Raw genomic sequence first — 20208 nt, 5'->3', positions numbered from 1 at the left:
TGTAAGGAGCATGCTCTGATTACAGTGTGTAAGGAGCATGCGCTGATTACAGTGTGTAAAGAGCATGCTCTGATTACAGTGTGTAAGGAGCATGCGCTGATTACAGTGTGTAAGGAGCATGCTCTGATTACAGTGTGTAAGGAGCATGCTCTGATTACAGTGTGTAAGGAGCATGCACTGGTTACAGTGTGTAAGGAGCATGCACTGGTTACAGTGTGTAAGGAGTATGCATTGGTTACAGTGTGTAAGGAGCATGCACTGGTTACAGTGTGTAAGGAGCATGCACTGGTTACAGTGTGTAAGGAGCATGCTCTGGTTACAGTGTGTAAGGAGCATGCTCTGATTACAGTGTGTAAGGAGCATGCACTGGTTACAGTGCGTAAGGAGCATGCACTGATTACAGTGCGTAAGGAGCATGCGCCGATTACAGTGCGTAAGGAGCATGCGCCGATTACAGTGCGTAAGGAGCATGCGCCGATTACAGTGCGTAAGGAGCATGCGCCGATTACAGTGCGTAAGGAGCATGCTCTGATTACAGTGCGTAAGGAGCATGCGCTGATTACAGTGCGTAAGGAGCATGCTCTGATTACAGTGTGTAAGGAGCATGCGCTGATTACAGTGTGTAAGGAGCATGCTCTGATTACATCTCCCCATAGGATCCATTATATCCATTATTTTAAAACCATTTAAAACTTATAAAACTATTTTATTTGTCTAGTGACCAGTAAATATTTTCAGCTGGCTACATTATGTACAGATGAAGAAAAGCTATAATGTTGTAAACAACATGCTCTAATCAGAGACATCCTTGTCACTTGTCATGTATGTTTTCTGTAGGTGAAGTTCTTAAACTTCAAATTATATACAGTATTTTCCAGTTTTCATAATGGCCAACGGCAATAAAAGGACGAAGCTACAGAAAAGGCAACGTGCTGCTCGCATTTGGAGTGAACAGAGGCTGGGTGTCCCTCACACGGACTCCTGCGTGACGTGGGGACAGTGTGGGGCATCATGGGGCGGCAGTGCTGAACGTTGGCCAGGATGCACATTTATGGAGACAGGCGCTGGATTGCCTGATGAATGGCTACCAGACTCCCGCTATTTAGAGGCCACAGAGAAAGTATAAGCAAGATAGCAGTGAGAAATTCCTCTCTGTTATTGAATTACTGTCACAATACAATCAAAGACAACTCATCACACACACTAGAGCTTATTAAAATGTACAAAAGGTTATTTAATAATTTTTTTTTTTACCAAATCCAGGTAACCCTGATTTTTTATGCTGCAATAATGGAAACTATAAAATATCATACCAAAACAAATGGTTGATTTGGGTATTTTGAAAGAATGATGTGGCCAGACCTAACAATATTCATTCTTGAGTTTCATGAAGTATCTGGTAGTTTTTTTCTGTGAACGTCAGACAAAATATGATGGCATGGTTGAAAGGAGGAATTTTAGACTCGGGGAAATTGTTTTAATCAGGGGTATTGACAAAACAGCAACCATAAGACTGCCAAAATCCAGCCAAATACCTCCTATGTATATTGTATAGCACACAATTCCGATATCTCTAATTTGCTCTGTCAAAGGCAGACCATGAGCAGGGCAGTTTATGACATAATTGAGAGACCTTATACTCGACTCGCTTACATAGTTTGTTGTGTTCAATAAGAAAAACTGAAATGTCACAGCGGCCCAATCTAACACTTGAAAGACTCGGTCCTACTCGAGGATAATTGCATTATGACTTTCTACCAACGTCAGAGATGTGAAAACGGCCCAGCCAATGTAATATTGGTCAGCAAATTTGTGAAAAACAAGATACAGCTGTAACTCTGAGGGAATCTGTTTGGATTTTGTTTTGTGGTTGTTTTCCAAGCTATGATTCTGTAAATGATGTATGTGCTGTATATTGTGTATAACCTGTATTATATCTGGGGAAACAGATATCAATGCTAACTAAAAATGTCTGATTTTTGGCATCCCATCCAAGGTGTCCCCCCCAGCCTCATTCCCTCTGCTGCCTGGGACAGACTCCAGTCCCCCCCACAACCCTGATCAGGATAAGCACTTCAAAGATGGATTGGTGGACGATTTTGACTGAATCAAAATGAAAAGAAAGCGGCCATCAGCCAACTTGTGTCTTTTATATTAAATCAACAAAACATCACAATGTGCTCTATTTAAGCAACGGATATGTTAAAGCCACTGTAGAGTTTCACAATAACAAAGAAAACCATCAGGTACCGCATGAAGCTTCACTGCAGACCTGGATCTTATAGTAAATGCACTGGATGAAACCAAGGGCAAGAATTCATCTGATTGTTATTATTATTAACTCCTGCTAACCACTGGAAAAAAGGGCATTTTATTATTAAGTTTACATCTCTTAGGTATAGCAGAGTGTTATTTACTGAGCTGAATACAATGAAATACCAACCAAATACCAGACAAATGCCACAATGTTGATGAATTTCACAATAGTCCCGTTTTCTCTATTGTTTTGACAAACATTGGAAAATAGACTTACAATGCACCAAGCAACTGACAGTGAGAAAAGTAAAACAATGTTGTAGTCTTAAAAGAAATTAATATCAGTGGAAGAACAGTGGAGATGGTCATTTGTTTACTACGATTTCATATGAAAGTTATACTTTAGAATTCATTGTTTTTATTATAGTGTGAAAGTTGCATTTAAACAGTTGTAGCTGACTTGTAGTTGCTGCTGCTTTCAATCATTCAAAAAAAGTTCAATTTACCGCTCTATGTGATGCCTTTTTACAGAACATCCCACCCAAATAAGTGATTTGGGAAATGCAAAGATATGGGGAATCACAATGTCAGGCAAATTCTGCATAAATATACTCGGTTTTACCTAAAGCAAATAGTTGAAATATGTTTCAAGTAGGTAGTTCTCCAGGGAAACAGTGTCAATCAGGGCCGATCTACAGTAAATGAATAATAAGGTCTCCTATCAATCACTTTGCATGTATGTAATCAAAATACTTTGATAACACTATAGCATATGATATGTGACATTGAATGCAACATAATTAAATTATTTTGACTTTTGAATAGAAGCAAATGAATCAGAAATCAGATCTTTTTCCAAGCAGGCCTAAAAACAAAGAACAATAAAATAGGTAATAGCTTTTCAATCTTCTTACTAGGGCTCTTACTCTGTCACCCGGCTCTGTGATGCATAAGTAAGGTGCAGTGAAGTGCTATTCATAATTTCTATAGTGTACTGTTCACCCCTCAGTCTCTCTGCAACCAACTGAACTGACAATTTTGAAATCCAGGAACATTACAGCATTACAGTCGAGTGGCACTCAATCCTAGGACTCGGGCAACTCAAGATGTATTTTTTTTACACATGGAATCATGTTACTTTAGTTAAAGACTCCCACTTGGTCTCAGGCTGGACTACATGCGACTCATACTGGAATTGTGACTCCCTGAGAAAGTTAACTTACCAAAAAGTGTGAGAATGATTGCAGAGGTTCTCAGAACAAACTTACAGCGCCCACAGCTGTTTCTGAAATCATGGTTAAAATAAAATTTCCAGTTGTGCATTCTAACTGGTACTCAGTAGATTGTGACCTCTCTTTCTTGAATCAGGTTGTTGTCATGTGGTGCCTTGGGCAAGCTTCACCCCCCCCACACAGATGGTTTTACTTGCTCCTTGAGCCTTGGAGAGGGGGGCAGGGGGAGGCGTGCCAGTGGTGATTGCCAGGGAGCATATGGTAAGGGGAAATGTCAGTGCCCCAACAGAAGATGGCGCCATGTCTGGCTAAGTCAGCGCCCCAACAGAAGATGGCGCCCTGTCTGGCTAAATCAGCGCCCCAACAGAAGATGGCGCCCTGTCTGGCTAAGACAGCGCCCCAACAGAAGATGGTGCCTTGTCTGGCTAAGTCAGCGCCCCAACAGAAGATGGCGCCCTGTCTGGCTAAATCAGCGCCCCAACAGAAGATGGCGCCCTGTCTGGCTAAGACAGCGCCCCAACAGAAGATGGCGCCTTGTCTGGCTAAGTCAGCGCCCCAACAGAAGATGGCGCCCTGTCTGGCTAAGTCAGCGCCCCAACAGAAGATGGCGCCCTGTCTGGCTAAGTCAGCGCCCCAACAGAAGATGGTGCCCTGGGAGGCAACTTGGCATCTAATGGGTTGACTGGTTCCCGGACTCAGGGACACACTGATGGCTGATTCATACTTCAGATTGGAATCTACGCTGTAGGTTTGGCATGGTCACATACCCTCCATCGCAGTCCACACCTTAGCCTAACACACACCTCCCCAGAAACGTAACTTCCTGTTTGCCCCACTAAGTCCACACTTGGTGTGTGCATTCACTCGCTTAGAGCAAGTATAAAAGGGTGTCCTGTCCTTCAAATAAGCCAAGTGCAGTATGCATGACATACACTTTAAATACCACATGGAAGCAGTATTCGTCTAAGTATACGAACCACAATGGTGATGACTAATGTTTACCTACAACACAATGTCTGTCGGCTAGAGTCCAACATGCCTCCGAAAAAGTTTCAATTTAAGTGCACAAAGTTGTGTAATGAATGTTTACTTAGCCTAGGGTATAGTGAAGGACAACCCCAAATACAACTAAGACAAATGACAACAACTGTAGCGTGTTTCTTGTTCACCTCTTCAGATATCAAGTTTGTCCTATTATTTTCAGAAAATCCCTGGACACTTGAGCTGCTTACATACACTTGCGCAACTTTATGTCTTACATCAACATGCATCACCAAAGTGTGTAGAATCTTTGTGCGCTTGTCCTTAAATGGGGCAAATGATACATAGCCTACATGTTGCTGTGATGCAGACTGATCAGCTTGGTAACGCCTGACATCCTCTTACACAAATGCTTTATGTTTTTACTGTGGGACAAGTTATGTTTAGACACTTGTCAGTGTGCTGTTTTTGAGATGGTTGCAGCCGTTCATGCTGTGAAACTAACACTTGAAACTGTTCGGGCACGATATTGGAGAATTTCAGATATCGTGGTATGATTTTGGGATAAATATTGCTATATTTATACAGCAAAAAACAGGTAAAAATAAACTTCTCACAATTCCATCCATGAGTAACTTGAAGTGGCAGTTCACCGCAAAACTGATCAAATATATGTCTTAGAGGGGCCTTAGTGCTGTCTGCCCATCTAGGCTGTTCTCTTGGGAGTTGCCAAGTTTTGGAGATATCGGCTGTAGAAATATCAGGCTTCTCTCAAATGTAATTGGAGTGAAAGGCATTCTTTCTGTGGTAATTAAAGTGCAAAAAAACATTTGAAAAATCCCTTTTTTAAGTCTTGTTAGCTCCCCATCATACTCTTGTATTTTAAAAGGTAAGGACCTGCAACAGGATGTTCTAGTGGCTGTTCAGTGCATTCTGGGAAAAGGCAAAGGGGTCATTTGAGAACCTGCTATTTGTATTACAAACTAAAAACAACTTAAATAAGATACGGATACATATATGTACTATACATGCTTGTGTAGCATTATTTGATATAAGGTAGCAAAATAGCATTGCCCTGCAATATTCAATCAGATAAGGTATAATGAAAGAGAAAATGTTGACAGTAACACAGATATTTCGTCCGGATCTACAGTAATAAGAGGAATGAAATGTCAGGATCCAGTTCAAAGAGAGAAAAGTTCGGTTTAACTTGAGCGTCTTGTGCCATATCTGAAGAAGGGCATATAGTCATGCACCATATTTCTTTCTCATGGCCAGGGACAAAATGGTACCTCCCCCAGCTTTTTTTTCAGTCAAAAAAAATGATGGTGATCTTCATTATCTAGTCATTTAGAACATAGAACTATAGGTGTAACAGATATCAACAGAAACTCAGCAAGGCTGAGGTACACAACCCATACTCATTACAGAGTCATCTTTTTATACCCCTGTAGTATTGCAGAGTGGGGGACATCGCGACCTGAAGTATTATGACATCGTTGACTGTCTAATTCACGCCATGTCAAGAGACATGTGTTCAGTTTAAGACTTCTAAAAGTTCAGATGCATGCAAGTATTTTCTGGCTGGTCATGTACACTAGTGTTTGGGAAATTCCTGGAAAAGGTCGCTTCCCAATCATATCGAAGGTAAGAGTTTTATCCTTATGGTATTAACGCTGCATTGTCTAGTGACAAACAGGCAGTATCTAAAAGAATTGTGTGGAAATCAATTTTGATATCACCCTATGGTTGGGGGATATGGTCAATTATTTGATTATCATGATTTTTTACATATCAAATGATAATTATCATGATGTAATTCAAGTCATTATTTCTTTACTTCAATGCTCCATTTTTGCTTAAAATTCCCCTAGATTTGCCCTTAACAGCTTAATTTAAACAAATGGACTGCAAACTGAAATCTAATTATAAGACATAAATCATACATATACGTAATACACAAACGTGTGTTACTCGGGGCTGTCCATTCGGCCGCCTGATCATCGCAATCCATTTACTCCGTCTTTCTGGGTCTGCTGGAAATCTATGAAATGTCACACCAGGTGTATCGCCTCTCCGACATATCATCGTATTTCACAAAAAATCAGCTTGAAAACTAAACACACTGCTGCTGCTTTTTATGCTTTGTCAGATGCTGCTTTTAGGAAAGACTGAGAATTTGTTTCACTGCACTAATCTTTGCATTGTAGGGAGGGAAAGTAACGTTGTTTTCAACCACTATGTAAAGGGAAATTACAGAGATCAGGTTTTCGCAAATATGAATTTGTGAGAAATTATTCCAGTGGATTATTTAAAGGTTAAGAGGCCTTGTTGGGCCCTCATTGACCTAGGGCCCTAGGGACAACTGACCACCCCCTGCTGGCAGCCCTGGTCATACATGCAGGGCAATCACTGTATCAGTGTTAGAGCTCATGTAAGACACCAGGACACCTAAATCCATTGCAAGCGAGAACCTGAGTATATTATGATATTGCATTAATATTCTTACATAAACACCTCCACAAAAATGACACAGAGGCTGACATTTAACTGCAATGCGAGACTATGGAAGTTTCACATTTCATTATCTGTCTTTTAAGTACGTGCACAAAATAGTAGTCACGTACAAATTTAAACCCTGTAACAACTTAGAGCAAGAGCTTTGACGCCTGTATTCTCATATGAAAATGCGTCGTGGCAATTTATGCAAAGTGATTCTTAAATAAAGGTAATTTTAATAATGCACTGCCCTATTATGGTATATTGCGATACACGCTTTATTTTTACGTAATAATTAGCATTACATGCTACTGAGCGCAGAATAAGTAACGAAGTGACTAGATATGTCTATTAAAACAAAACAATAGTGCTTTTAGCTTTAAAAAGTAGCCTCACTTGTGGAGCATTTCACTATATTTCTAAAAGAGGCCATTGAAGATAAGAGAAAACCTTTCAGAAGAAACCATGTAATTGCTGTTCTTAACTGGAAGGGCTTTATACAAATTAACACACCTTTTGAATATAAAGTATATAAAGAGATACAGACACACACACACACACACTTATATTCAAAAGTGTCATTTTGTTCAGGAAAATTACTTCATACAAGTATAAATGTCATTCGGAGATGTGCGCGACGGATACGTAAGCGTGAGGTACGTTGTTGTCACTCGAATCCTTATCATTTTAAATAGCAGGAATATATTTTCTCTGAGCAGTAGGACCATTTAACACACCAGATGTAATCGAAGATACACAGTCAGTTTTCTGTATACGCATTAATAGACGTGAAATGCGTATTAAAAATATTTCTAATAAAATGTAACCCCTATAGTTATTTCGATTTATGGCTTTTGCATGTATTCCTTAGTTTGTGATTTATTAAGATCATAATACGTTATTTGTTGTTATAAGTAATTCGAAATCCTGTATTTAAAATAACCCTAGTTATTAAACTACTTTCCTTTATTTTGTGCATTAATTGTGAATTTGAATAGAAAGCCAAACATGAAAATAGCCAAACTTAGGCACAATCGAAAACCCCACTCCTACGCTGCTATATTGTGCTTTTATAGTTCCAAACCAAAATTAATTTTAAAGATTAAAAAACCGTAATATTAGCCTAATAAACAGGAATTCATATAAGCCGTCAAAAATATATGACATGGGCGATACTAAAATATAAACCCATTAACTTGAACACGGTACATTCTTGTCCTTATGTCGGAGGACTCTCATAGCAAGACCTAATCTCTGCTATACCTTGACAATGAAAGGGGGGGGGGGGGGCTCTTAATGAACCGATAACCCTCTCTAATCAATACGTGCAGTGAAAGGTTAAAGCATGCCTCAAGCTTGGGGAATTAATAGCTCGGACAAGTGTGGGTTTTACACACAGGTCTACAGATATCTTTGGACTGTTGTGTTTAATAGAGATCATAAAGAGTGTTCATTTTAAAAAATAATAATACTGCAACTCACTGACCATTTTACACTACCCTCTTGTTTTGAGATGTTTTATTTAAAGCCATCTACGTAAATGTACTGTTTGACAAACGATGCGGAATTTACTTTACACACAAAAATGCTGCATGTGCGGTTCCTTGTTTTGAACTTAAAATTCTGCCATAATCTGATTTTACTTATCTGACTATACTGTACTATTCCAGTTTTTTCCGTATTAAAATCTTACGAACATGTATTTGCTTTACTCGTTTAAAATAACAAGTTTAAAGTTTTTAAAGCCAAACTAAACCCATGCACACTAGCCGATCGACGTTTTATTTCTAAATTGTTCCTCTTACCACTACCAATTTATATGTAAAATATATATCATTGTCAGGGGTCTTCAGGGAGAGACACGTTTTTGATGGATCCATGGACTCATCTGCATGGCTAGAAAATTGTCCATGACGTAAATCTTTATGCTTAATATCTCTGAACTATCGTTTTAAATCTTAAACGGCACACTTTTGGGGAACGTTTAAGGGCTCCTTTCTATCTCGCTTGTCCCAGTTAAGAGGGCGTTGTGTCAAAGTCTATTACCTCGACTGGACGTCTCTCTCCCTTAAGTAAAAAATAAATAAATAAATAAAATATACGGCCATCACCAGGGCCTCGCCAGGTCGATAAAGCTTTTAGATTCGGAGATGTTTCCAGGGAGCCCATTTCCTGCGGCTAAGAGTTGTTAATGGAGCTTAAGGAATTATCTTATGACTCTCGGGTTGAGAGCAGTTTATTTCCCCCCGTCCTGTTCCCTTGTCGAGGCTGAATATGCTGCTGTCAAACTCGCTTAATGAAAAGTAACGCGCCGCTGATTACAGTTTTATTTGGGCCCTATGTAAAAAGTGCTGTTAATTTAGCATCCCCTCCTCTGTGTGTTTGAATTTGCCACGGCTGAATGATTTAGTCTCCTTGTTCAGCCAGCGCCCCCCGACCCCCCCCCCCCCAACCGTGTCTGCCTCTGAAAGCCACTTCATTTTACAAATATATTTTCCAACAGTTCAGCTGGAGCTTCACGGGAAAAGTTTAATGGGTTAATTTAGCTCTGTTGAAGACTCCATACCTTACAAAAACCCTTAGAGCTATTTCCATTGTGAAATATTGGTGTTTTTTCCCCGGGCAATTCAAGACAATTTCAGGAAATCAGTAGAAAATCGAAAAGATCACGCGTGTAAAGTTATACATCCTTTTTTGATAGTAACTCAAAATAGAGCGGAGTTAAAGTGCGTATCAATCTATTTCCCTCCTCTACCTTTCGAGTATGTCTACTGAGAATTTCTATATTTTCGAGACATATTTAGCAGTATTTAACCTTACCTATGGTTCATTTTGCGTGTTGCGTGTGAAGATTTAAACACACACACACACACACACACACACACACAGGAGGTGTGGAAGGTCTCAATCGTTCAACTTTTTATTAAAATTCATCACCACAACCCTTCTGCAGAAACGTCTTCCTCTGGGAAATATACTTTTGCCATTACTGTCAAATACCTTTGACTCTTTATTTTGCCCTTTTTATCCAGAACAACTAATTCGGGTTCCTTTGCCCTTTTCACTTGAAGACGTGGCTTTTTTAAAGGCTCTCCCTGACGCGGATATCATAGGGTGCAGAGCCTTTGGAAATTGAGGGCTTAGCGTCAAAATGAAAATTTCACTTCAAATTATCTCGGCAGTTGCAAATATTAGCGACCTGGGCTGATGGCTTTGGCGTCTGACAGCTGGATCAGCGTAGAGGTTTAGATATTTCGATAATATTATCAAGGAGAGGAAGAAAATCGATACACTGACATGAATTATGACTGCATACATCCCAATTACAGAATGTTCACATCGGATGAACTGGATGAAACTGACTGTTCATGCTTTAGGTTACTAAACCCAGCAGTGTAAACGTTCATATAATTACTCGAGTAAAACAAACAGATGAAACACAGCTGCGTGTTTGTAGTTTTAAGATAATCTTTCACTTCCCATCCCCCGTAAATAAAACTGCCTAATTTCTTTTCTACAATAGATATAAAGATAATTATACCTAGAATTAATGAACCTAAACGGTTTCGAATTAACGTTATAAATTAAAATAAACAGCAACGCAACATTGAAAATGTTCAGATATATTTGAGGTGTCCCTATAATCATTACTAATCGTGATCACACACATTAACAGAACTATATTGTACTACTGTAAATAATAGAAGAGAATGACTCGCATTAAAATCGCAACTTTCATGGGGCAAATAGAAAAACATAAGAGAAATGGACGCCGCTTCTTCAAAAATATGGTTTTTAAGATCAACATGCATGAAACAAGCACAATTTAGGGCGGTTTCTTAAATGTTAAACAAAAGTTTTGCAACAGACGTTATATTTTATTGCGGAGACGTAACGTGAATCTGCTGGTTACCAGGTGGATTGCCCTTTCAGAACCAAGGACAGCAGCCTCAAGTCACGCAATCAAACGACACATGAGCCTCCAAAACAGACCATTTATTTAAGTGAACAATCGTTAAGCATACCCTTCCAGCTTTAGGAAACTTGTGCAATTGTGTGATACTTTTAACAGTGACATTTGCGAGTCATCGGTAAACAATGACAGAGCACTAAATAATATTAAGAGAAATGATTAACATTTGCATGCCATACGAAAAACAGATCCTCCTTTTGAAAACTTTTTTTTTTTCTTTTCTCGAATGTAAACGTCCAGTTATACAATTACATATTTTGCACGTGCGTTTAAAGGAAGAAAAATACTTTTGAAGAGATCATTTTGGGGGAGTTTCGCCCGTGAAAACCCAAATGCACTTATGTATAAGTAATCCCTTGACTAATCACATACACCGGTAATCCCAACCTTGGATGCAATGTCATTCAGATCATACACTTCTTGCTTTGCCGTCGCAAGAGTGCATCCCAGAGAGAGTGCCGTCACAACAGTGCATCTCACATGAGATTTAAGTTTGTTTACCGCAAAACATCCTGTTTTGGCTAAATATCCACGTATTCCCGTTAGATTATTGGTGCTGTAGCGAAGGAATGTGCCCTTTGATTACATTGCTTCCAACAGAGCGTCCAAGTGTACCGGTCTCCAGTATTGCACCTTTGGTCGTTGTCCAAGAAACTGTCGTGTTGGTTAATGCTTGATTCAAAGTGCTGTGTCTAAATAGCGGGTCGTGGAAGACCCCGTCTACCCAGTTTCTAAGAGTGGTGACTGGAGAATCCTGCTGTCTGTCAATGACATTAATGGGAGAGGAGGCTCCCGGAGAAGGTGGCATGGTTGGTTGACATCTCAGCATACATGATGGATACTCATTTTGGTTCAATGAAGTGGCGGTTTGGGCCAGAGACCAAATTCTTGGTTTGCTGTCTAGTATTTGGTGACCTTGCTGAAAGCATGTTTTCGTCTGCCTGCCGTCTTCCGCACAATCTTCCGAGCCCGTTTTCAGGCAGCTTTTGGTCAATTCTTGATTCCCTTCGAGAGAAACCGGGATTGAAATTTTTAAGGGCCTTTCCTTAAGGTGATCATTGGGACCATCGGTTGTCGCCATATGGGTGTTGACATTAAACTGGTGTTTTAGATCACACTCGGAACTTTCTGAGTCGATGGTGTCGAAGTCTTCCAGGTCGCTCAGCTGTAGATCTTTATCTTCCCGACTTCGGCTTTCTGCAAATAAATGGAAACACACAAGACAATGTGTTTAAAATTGAATATCTTTGCGAAGTTGTTTATATCTCCGAACTTATATTAAAGCCCGCGTTTAAAATTGTAAGCTATAACCAAACATGGGTGTGTTGTAGCAGCATAACTTTAACCGCGGCACTATTTAACATTTGGCCACCAGGTGCTGAAAAACATTACTAGTTAAGGTCAGCTAACCATCCTCGTTGTTCTCGGTTTTGATCTGCTCCCCTTGAGATGCCACCTCTTCATCATCGTCGTATCTCCTCTCATCGGAGCATTTGTTTCGAGGAGGCCATGTCATCTTGTTCTCCTTCTTCAGTCTTCTCCTGGCATTGGCGAACCAGGTGGAGACTTGAGTTAGGGTCATCTTAGTGATGATAGCCAGCATGATCTTTTCCCCTTTGGTCGGGTACGGGTTTTTCCTGTGCTCCTGCAGCCAGGCTTTCAGTGTGCTGGTCGTTTCTCGAGTGGCGTTTTTCCTTCGCGTCCCTCCGTCCATCGATCCGTATCTGTGAAAGGCGGGAGCGAATCGAGTACGACTTGTGTTCCTTAATTACAAAATTACATAAATGACTATCTGTCCTTAAACCGGTTAATGCCATTAATAATAAAAATAAATACATTGAGTCAATCGTGGTATCTTCTGTAGTATTTTTATATGGCTTATGCAGCGTTCAAACCGTTTATAAGGATAGATTTTGAAAGATGAACAAAACAAAATACCCTTAACAGGGTGAATACATTTGATATATCAGATATTATATGTAATTCATTAAATATGTAACCAGGAAATTTTCACCCGACAGTTCAAATCATAATACGGATTAAACTTCACATAGCATACAGTACGCGAGTTGACAGCAATTTCGACACCTTTTGCTGCAAACTGACATCATACATCCGAAGATAAACATACTGCTGCAGGTACGTATACGTTTTTGTATGTGACTTAACAAAATTTTTAAAGAACAAAACTTTTGTAGGTATAGTGATATATGTGCTTATGTAGTCATTACCGGAGATAGCTTTTGGAAATAAAAAAAAAATACATATACATCCTTTTCCCCAAAAAACATATTTCAATTAAAATGGTCTATGTAGCTTTTAAAGATTATGTCTGTAGGCCAAGATCTTTCTTGGTCAAGTAATATATTGCAAACATTGTGCTGTAAAATAATGAATGATGCTGTACCTGTCGTACTGATACTGCCCTAGGGATGGATCGTAGGGGTAGTAAGCGGCAGCCTGCGTGATCCCCGCATGCGCAGACGCTGTTCCGTCTTTTGTGTCAAACGTGCCCTGCAACAAAGCATGTAGTTCATAACGGCAAGTAAACGACGAAAATAATAATCAAAGGTAAATTACAGAAGTTACAATACAAACGATTCACGATACTGTTTTAACCGTATTCCGCAGTAATATCCTGCTGAATAACTAATAAAATCAAGCGCTTTGTTATTGAAAATTATACGTTCTTTTAAATATAGGCTATATTATCAGCCCAAGTTATTACAACCTGACAACTGCAACATATAGTTTAAAACAGTATACTGTAAACAAATTAAATATGAAGAAATCCTTAAATCGTGCTTCTCAACACATAATGCTCGTCATGTATGATATGTGCATGAGTTTTATCTAAATGTAAAGCAGTATTGATTGCGAATGCGATTACTTATCTCTCTTTTAATGTTTAGTCAATGCAGTGTGGTTTGTTGTCACCAGTAACATAAGCCATAATGAATAGCTCCACCGGTCCCTAAGAGGAGTCGATTTACTAGGCTGAAACTTCCCACGTTAAAAACATTAATTGAAAGCACCGCGCAACTTCGCCTTATGCCTCACAAGCTCTAATTAGCTGCGATATCATAATGGATTGTGAGGATAAAGTGCAGGAAAAGCTTACCAGCGAGTAGAAAGCCGAGGCGTCGGTGCCGTAAGTAACGTAATTGCCGTAGCCTTGGCTGTTTGTATAGGGGTTACCATAGACGCCCAGAGCTGCAGCCGAGCTGAGCTCATGTCTGGCGGTGGCCAGCAGTCTGCTCTCATAAACGGGGCAATAAACGGGCGCTGGGGCAGATGCGCTGACTCCGGAGTCCGAAAGAGCCCTGCCGCTAGACTCGCAGCAAGTACTCAATGAATTTGTAGTCATCAGGAACTGAGGGTGAGAACACAAAACAGCTGCCGATTCTTAATAAATCCCATGCATATGACTATATAACCTGCAGCACGTTATACGCACACATACATGCGTTCACACACCTTCGGCAGTTATGTTGGAAGTTACCTGGCATACCATAGTCCTAACAAATCGCAACTTGTCGCATTTCGGCGAATAAAACCCGGCACTTGCTTTAGCAAATCTTCAAATATGGTTCCGAACGCATCCATATGTGAAAAGGCGTGTGGGCTGTGTGGACCGTTGCCAGAAAACAACAGTTGATTGCTCTCCAGACCCTATGATGGCTTACATGTTCTCAAACCCCGCTGACATTAAGGTGTTCGCTATGAGGATAAGTTACGTTCCGAGAGATATCTTTCACTCAAAGGTCAGTGTTTATTGCTTTGGCGTTAACTTTACCCCTACGCGAAAACAGGTATCACAACAAATCAATTATATCTTCTTAGAGTCGCTCATTCATTGGCAGCCTCCGCAATCAAAGCAAGCCCGGTTTCCCTTTCCTCGCATGCTTTTAAAGTAGATGAATGCATTAATATTCAATCGATGTAGCGATCAATCTTGCCGAAATGTAACCGAATGCCTTTTTGATAATCAATACCAGGAAACTTACCTGAGGTGCAGACGAATACGGGTATCCAAACTGTGGGTATGACATGGTAGACAGATCCAAATATCCAGGAATGCAGCGAGACGGCAGGTCTCCGCGCTATCGCAGGCTTGCTGTGTTTCACTGTACCAATTGATTGGAAACCACAGGCTCCTAGATGCTTATAGGGCGAACCAGGGTCCCATATTTAATTTTGCTGAGATGCTTCTCCAGCGCTTTTCAAAACATGCGTTAGTTGCCTTTGGTTGGTTCCCTATATTCTTCTGAGATACAGTTGCATAAGCGTAACATAATATCTACGGCAGGGTGACCAGTTTGATGTCAGAAATTCATATTTTGCTATATAAAAAGTACTATAAAACACGTCAGCTCAGATGCGGGTTGTTTTAAACACCGGTGACTCTGACGTCAGAAGATTCCTACTCAAAATGACCAGACTGTAACTTTAATATGCATTTCTCTGGATAAAACTCAAAGAAGCTAATGAGAACAGGGGAAGAGGGATTTTTAGATTTCTTGCGGGGCGTAACTGAATTAACTAAGGCTTTTAAAGATTCAACAATTTACCTTGCTTTAAATGTACTTCGTATAATTAAGCTTACAGAAATGCGCCCACCCCTACCCACTGGTTGATGGGGAGCATGTTTAATTAGAAATTAATTAACGAGCAGCTACCTCACCCGCCCTTTTGTAGCAATTACTGTAGCTTCAAGTACAGATGAGACGAAAGAACAGAAATTAGTGAAGCAGAATTTGTTCACGATATAGATCTATGAGATTAAGCCGAAACAGAGTCGTATTAGCGGTACAAGATTTTATGATTTAGCATAGAGCTGTTAAAATTAGCGTAGAACGTCAAAGAAGTATAGTTACAAAATACCGAACGTATTTATTTGACCACTTTATAAGACCTTTATGATTTGATTTCTACCATATATATGTATATGCTACATCCCCCTTGTTAAACTACAGGTCAGTGAAACGTGTAATAAACTTACAAGAATAAGAAATGCCAATATACAGTTGAATTGCATTTACTAAGCGTCTCAAACCTACGCGGCAGGCTGTGTCTTAGTTCTTTGTCCCAAAATCTCGCATAAATAATTTTGCTTCTGTCTTCCAGCGCCCCAAGTTACCCGTTAAACCTGGAAGGCGTTTTTTTTAATAACTTAAATGCAGGAGCTACTGCGGGAAGCTCTTATCCGTCTGGGTAGGAGAGGTGCCTTTGCCGCTCCGTGGTGTGCTGACTTGCTTAGAGAGTCCCGGGTTCAGACATGTGAATAGCCCCAGGGTCACACTCAAATTAATGATGATGTACTCCCAGTTTTCCCCAGCTGGAAGACTGCTTGCAAGAAACGAATCTGCCTGCAGTGACAGCTCGATTGAGGGTGATTGATGACTATCTAGAGACCAGCCAACATAATATAATATCGGCCGCATAATTGCTTTGATTTACAGATGAATGTACTTGTCCTCAAATTAAGTTAGACTTTATAAAGCAAGTTGTTGGCATTTAGGGGAGTTGGGAAAATAATGAATGCTTTAGAAAATTAAATTAACTATGCAGTCCGGCGAAAGTATACCTCTAAGTAACAAAACAAAGGTCCATTGGGTCAGTCGGAGGTCCTGTATCGCTAGCAATTTTAATCTTCATTAAATTAATTAATAACAACAACAGAATATCGCTCTGAAATATTGAAGCGCTAAAGACAGGTCTAATAATCATCAAGCCAGAGTAAAAATGCATGTAATTGATTACTCTGAGTTATTCATTTTTTATAAACGTGCGTTTAGGCTTGTTGTTAATATACAATAAATAAGACTGAAAATTACTGAGGGCTATAGGGTATGATTAACGTGTGACGCGTTTCCATAGTATTTGTCACTCATGAACATTTTCGTGACGTTAAGGCCAAAGGTCTTGGCTTTCCGTTTTAATGAAGGCTCCTATAGACAATTATCGTCTAAAAGACAAATGGAAAACTTCGTACATTTTAATAACTCTTAGATGTAGAATCGAAAAGTGAAAAACTCCTCTCTTTGGAATCGAAATAAATGTTAAATAAAAACGTTAATATTACACAATTCTTAGATCCATTAGACCCTGTGCTGTGAACGTTTGAACCGTGAAGTATTAAAATGATAAAGTTGGTCAAGATGAACACGCTCTATCAACAACAATGGGTTTTGTGTGTAGACTTGTATTATTAAACCATTTGCTGGTGTAATGGAGTCCCTGTGAAATATCTGCATAGACTCATAAATGCTTGGGAATTAAATTAGCCAGTGAAATTCTCTAGATTTTTCTTTTAAAAACAATATGCGCTTCTTTGAAAACTGATATAGGCAGTCGGGATATAGCTTCTGTTTTCTTTTTTTTTCTGTGAGATGCATAAATGAGTGTTATGAGAAACATACACAGTCCGAATTTTTGGCAGTTAAAACGTATTTTGTTGTAGTGTGAGGTTGCATTTCATATTAATCTTGGGTATCTTAAGTGGTTTAAATAACACCATTGAAAAACATGACTAAGGTTTGTCTGTACCTCGTCCAGCCCAGTTTAAAACACATTACTTGACCAGAACCGTACAAGGCTTCCGGGCCTGTTTTATAAACGGGCTCCCTCTCTGGGTTACAATACAAAAGTCGCAGATAAGCCACTACGCGGTTTTAAGGTCAAGCAGGAAACTGACAAGATAATTACTCTTTTAAATTTTCCTTAGTGATACACTCGAGTTTCCTGTGAAGACATGCATCTTGCGAGAACACAGAAAGAAAAAGGCAAGATTCTGAATAATTTATGACACAAGTAAGTCGAATTTTTCAGTAGTTCAGGGTCTCATTGCCTTTATTTTTGGCAAAGCAAATCAATTTAATGGCGTTTGTTAATTCCGTGAATTAAGTGTCTGGAAGGATTTCAGAGGTGTTTATTTAATAATTCACTATTAAAAAATATGCGATGATTGGTTTGATTGATATAAACTTTTTTGCTGTTTTAGTCAATGATTCGAGTTTTGTTTATTCTCTAGTATCCTCTTAATATTGCGTACAAGAATCGAAAAAAAGTCACTTTATTTATATAGCACAACAGAAGCATCCGTTGTTGCTTAGAAATGACAATGCAGTTACATATCATCTGTGTAATTTGCAATCCCGCCACCATAACGCTACATTGTGCACTTCATCGCAACATATTAGATGAATGTTACATAGGCTATGAAGTGGTCTTCCTTCATCAAACCATAGTTTTTAGAAACTACATAGTTAAAGTGTTTTAAAGAAAAAGTTTTTCAGAATGATCTGAAGATCTTGAAGTGATGGTGAAGTACACATAAGGATAGAGTTTGACACCACAGTTCCAAATGAACGCTATCTCCACGTGAAAGGTAACGGGACGATCACCATTTTGACATCGACCCCCGAGCAAGTTGCAGGCTTTCAACTGTGTCACGGTGGAGCATATTACACTTCAATTTCATAAACTGCTTTCAGTCTCTGTAATAAAAAGTAACAGTGGGTGAGCTGGTTCTTTATCAAAACCGCATCTGCAATACTTTGTGCTTCCTATTGTAATGAGCTCATTTTAACTGCAGAACGATGCTGAAGTAAACACAAAGAACCAGATGAGGACATGTATCACGGGGCTTCCTGTATTATTGTCTTTCTGAAAGTAGGGGAAGTTCCCCATACCGATCTTGGCGTTTTCTGTACTCATGCATAAACGTAAATAGCCAGTTATTTTCCAGTTGAATATCAAAATTAGCATTTTTATGTTACTGTTACTTTTTTTGTGAAGATCGCATTCCACTGAATCTGTGTTTAAAAACACAATTAACTAAGTTACACTTTTGAACTCTAACGCATTTTCTTGCTCATCTCTGCGCATAAAACTATAAGCAGCTTGATAGTGCTATAGTGTTTCCTAACCCCTTTTAAACCAATGACTGCTAATACAAGACCATGGAACATTCTGCTTGCTAACTCATATGAACTAAATGCAAAAAATAAAACTAATTGGATTAATATGTGTAATGTGTTCATTATATATATATATATATATATATATATATATATATATATATATATATATACTGTATATATAAATATATATATATATGCAGTCAAAGTAACGCACCTCAAACAAGAAAGGAGTTTTCTGTTTTATGTTGAATAACTGCATCATGCTAAGCTACTGATTGACCCTGAATGCCAGTTGTGAAATATACTTGAATTACACCGAAATACTATAATAGAAGCAAGCTGTGCTGTATAGCATGTGAGGGCTCCGAGATACTGGCCTTTCCTACACCCCTAACAGAATACAGCCGTTAAATGTTGCGGTCACACATTGGATGCAAAGAAAATTTCCTCACTTTCAAATTATCTGCATGGGTTTAAATTAGTATCATTTATTTAAATGGGCCTGAAGAGACTGGAAGCTCGGTCTGTCTTGTCAGGAGCCGAAAGAGGGCGGACGGGCAGGCAGCCCCCCCCCCCCCCTCCTTGGAGAGCCACCAGGCCACTTTCCCCATTGTCACTTGCTTCCTATACAGCATGTCCTCTTGCTAACAACGTCCTTGCTCAGCTGACCATGGACAGGGCTGTTCCCAGTCCTCTGGACACCAGATGAGACTCTAACCTCAGTCAGTCACTCCTAGGCGAGCACTCTGAGTGCATTTCTAACAGGCTCGGGGGGGGGGGGGGGGGGGGGGCTGCTGGGGGAGTGATCGCCCTATGCTGCCCTTAAGTTTGTGGAGCACACCTCTGCAAACACACTGTCTGGACTGCTATTGTACCGACATAGGTTTGTCACCCTGTCTCTTGTCGACTGTGTCCCGGTGTTTTAGGGGGACAGCGTTTTACCATGCTTTTTACCATGGGAAACACACACCTCTATGCAGAACACAAAGGAAACCACTTCCCAATCCATGTACATATTTTATAATAGTGCAATATCTAGAATAAATACGCAAGTGTTTTATACGTGTGTTTCTGCCAGAAAATCTGTCTCAGTACAACTGACAATTCTTTTTATCTTATGAATGGAGTATTTGCTATTATTCAAGTAGTTAAACAAATAATTAAATACCCAATTAGAAGATCAGTCATGACAGACATGTTTATCCATGTTCATTCATTGAAATAGAGTTTGATGCAAGATTTTTGGTAAGTTATGGAATAAATTGTGTTTTGTTTAAAGCACCCAGCAGCATTGGGGCCAGTTTTGTGATAATCTCTACATGAGGTGTTGGATCGCAGTTTA

The 20208-nt window shown here is 39.5% G+C and overlaps 1 protein-coding gene and 1 long non-coding RNA gene across 5 annotated transcripts in view; one reads left to right on the top strand and one right to left on the bottom strand.

The window, feature by feature from the left end:
- Nucleotides 1-10949: 10949 nt before the first annotated feature.
- irx4a (iroquois homeobox 4a) lies at nucleotides 10950-15579 on the bottom strand. 3 transcript variants are annotated; one of them, XM_023811815.2, is made up of 5 exons: nucleotides 14949-15579; nucleotides 14063-14314; nucleotides 13349-13455; nucleotides 12352-12665; nucleotides 10950-12138 (listed from the first exon to the last, which is right to left on the bottom strand). In XM_023811815.2, exons 1-5 carry the CDS (start codon nucleotides 14991-14993, stop codon nucleotides 11489-11491), a joined length of 1368 nt encoding a protein of 455 aa, XP_023667583.1. In that variant the 5' UTR covers nucleotides 14994-15579; the 3' UTR covers nucleotides 10950-11488. The 3 variants fall into 3 exon arrangements, with proteins under 3 accessions (XP_023667583.1, XP_023667590.1, XP_023667599.1); XM_023811822.2 differs by lacking the exon at nucleotides 14949-15579 and adding an exon at nucleotides 14444-14553; XM_023811831.2 differs by lacking the exon at nucleotides 14063-14314 and having other exon boundaries at nucleotides 14949-15578.
- Nucleotides 14156-20208, top strand: part of LOC111843886 (uncharacterized) — a 36480-nt gene continuing 30427 nt past the window's right edge. For both annotated transcript variants that reach the window (XR_002838267.2, XR_002838268.2), the window contains exon 1: nucleotides 14156-14320. This is a non-coding gene — a long non-coding RNA (uncharacterized lncRNA). The remainder of the gene's footprint in view (nucleotides 14321-20208) is intronic.

This window comes from Paramormyrops kingsleyae, chromosome 9, assembly GCF_048594095.1.
Source record: "Paramormyrops kingsleyae isolate MSU_618 chromosome 9, PKINGS_0.4, whole genome shotgun sequence".
Taxonomy (NCBI): Eukaryota; Metazoa; Chordata; class Actinopteri; order Osteoglossiformes; family Mormyridae; genus Paramormyrops; species Paramormyrops kingsleyae.
This window is presented reverse-complemented; position numbering and strand designations above follow the sequence as displayed.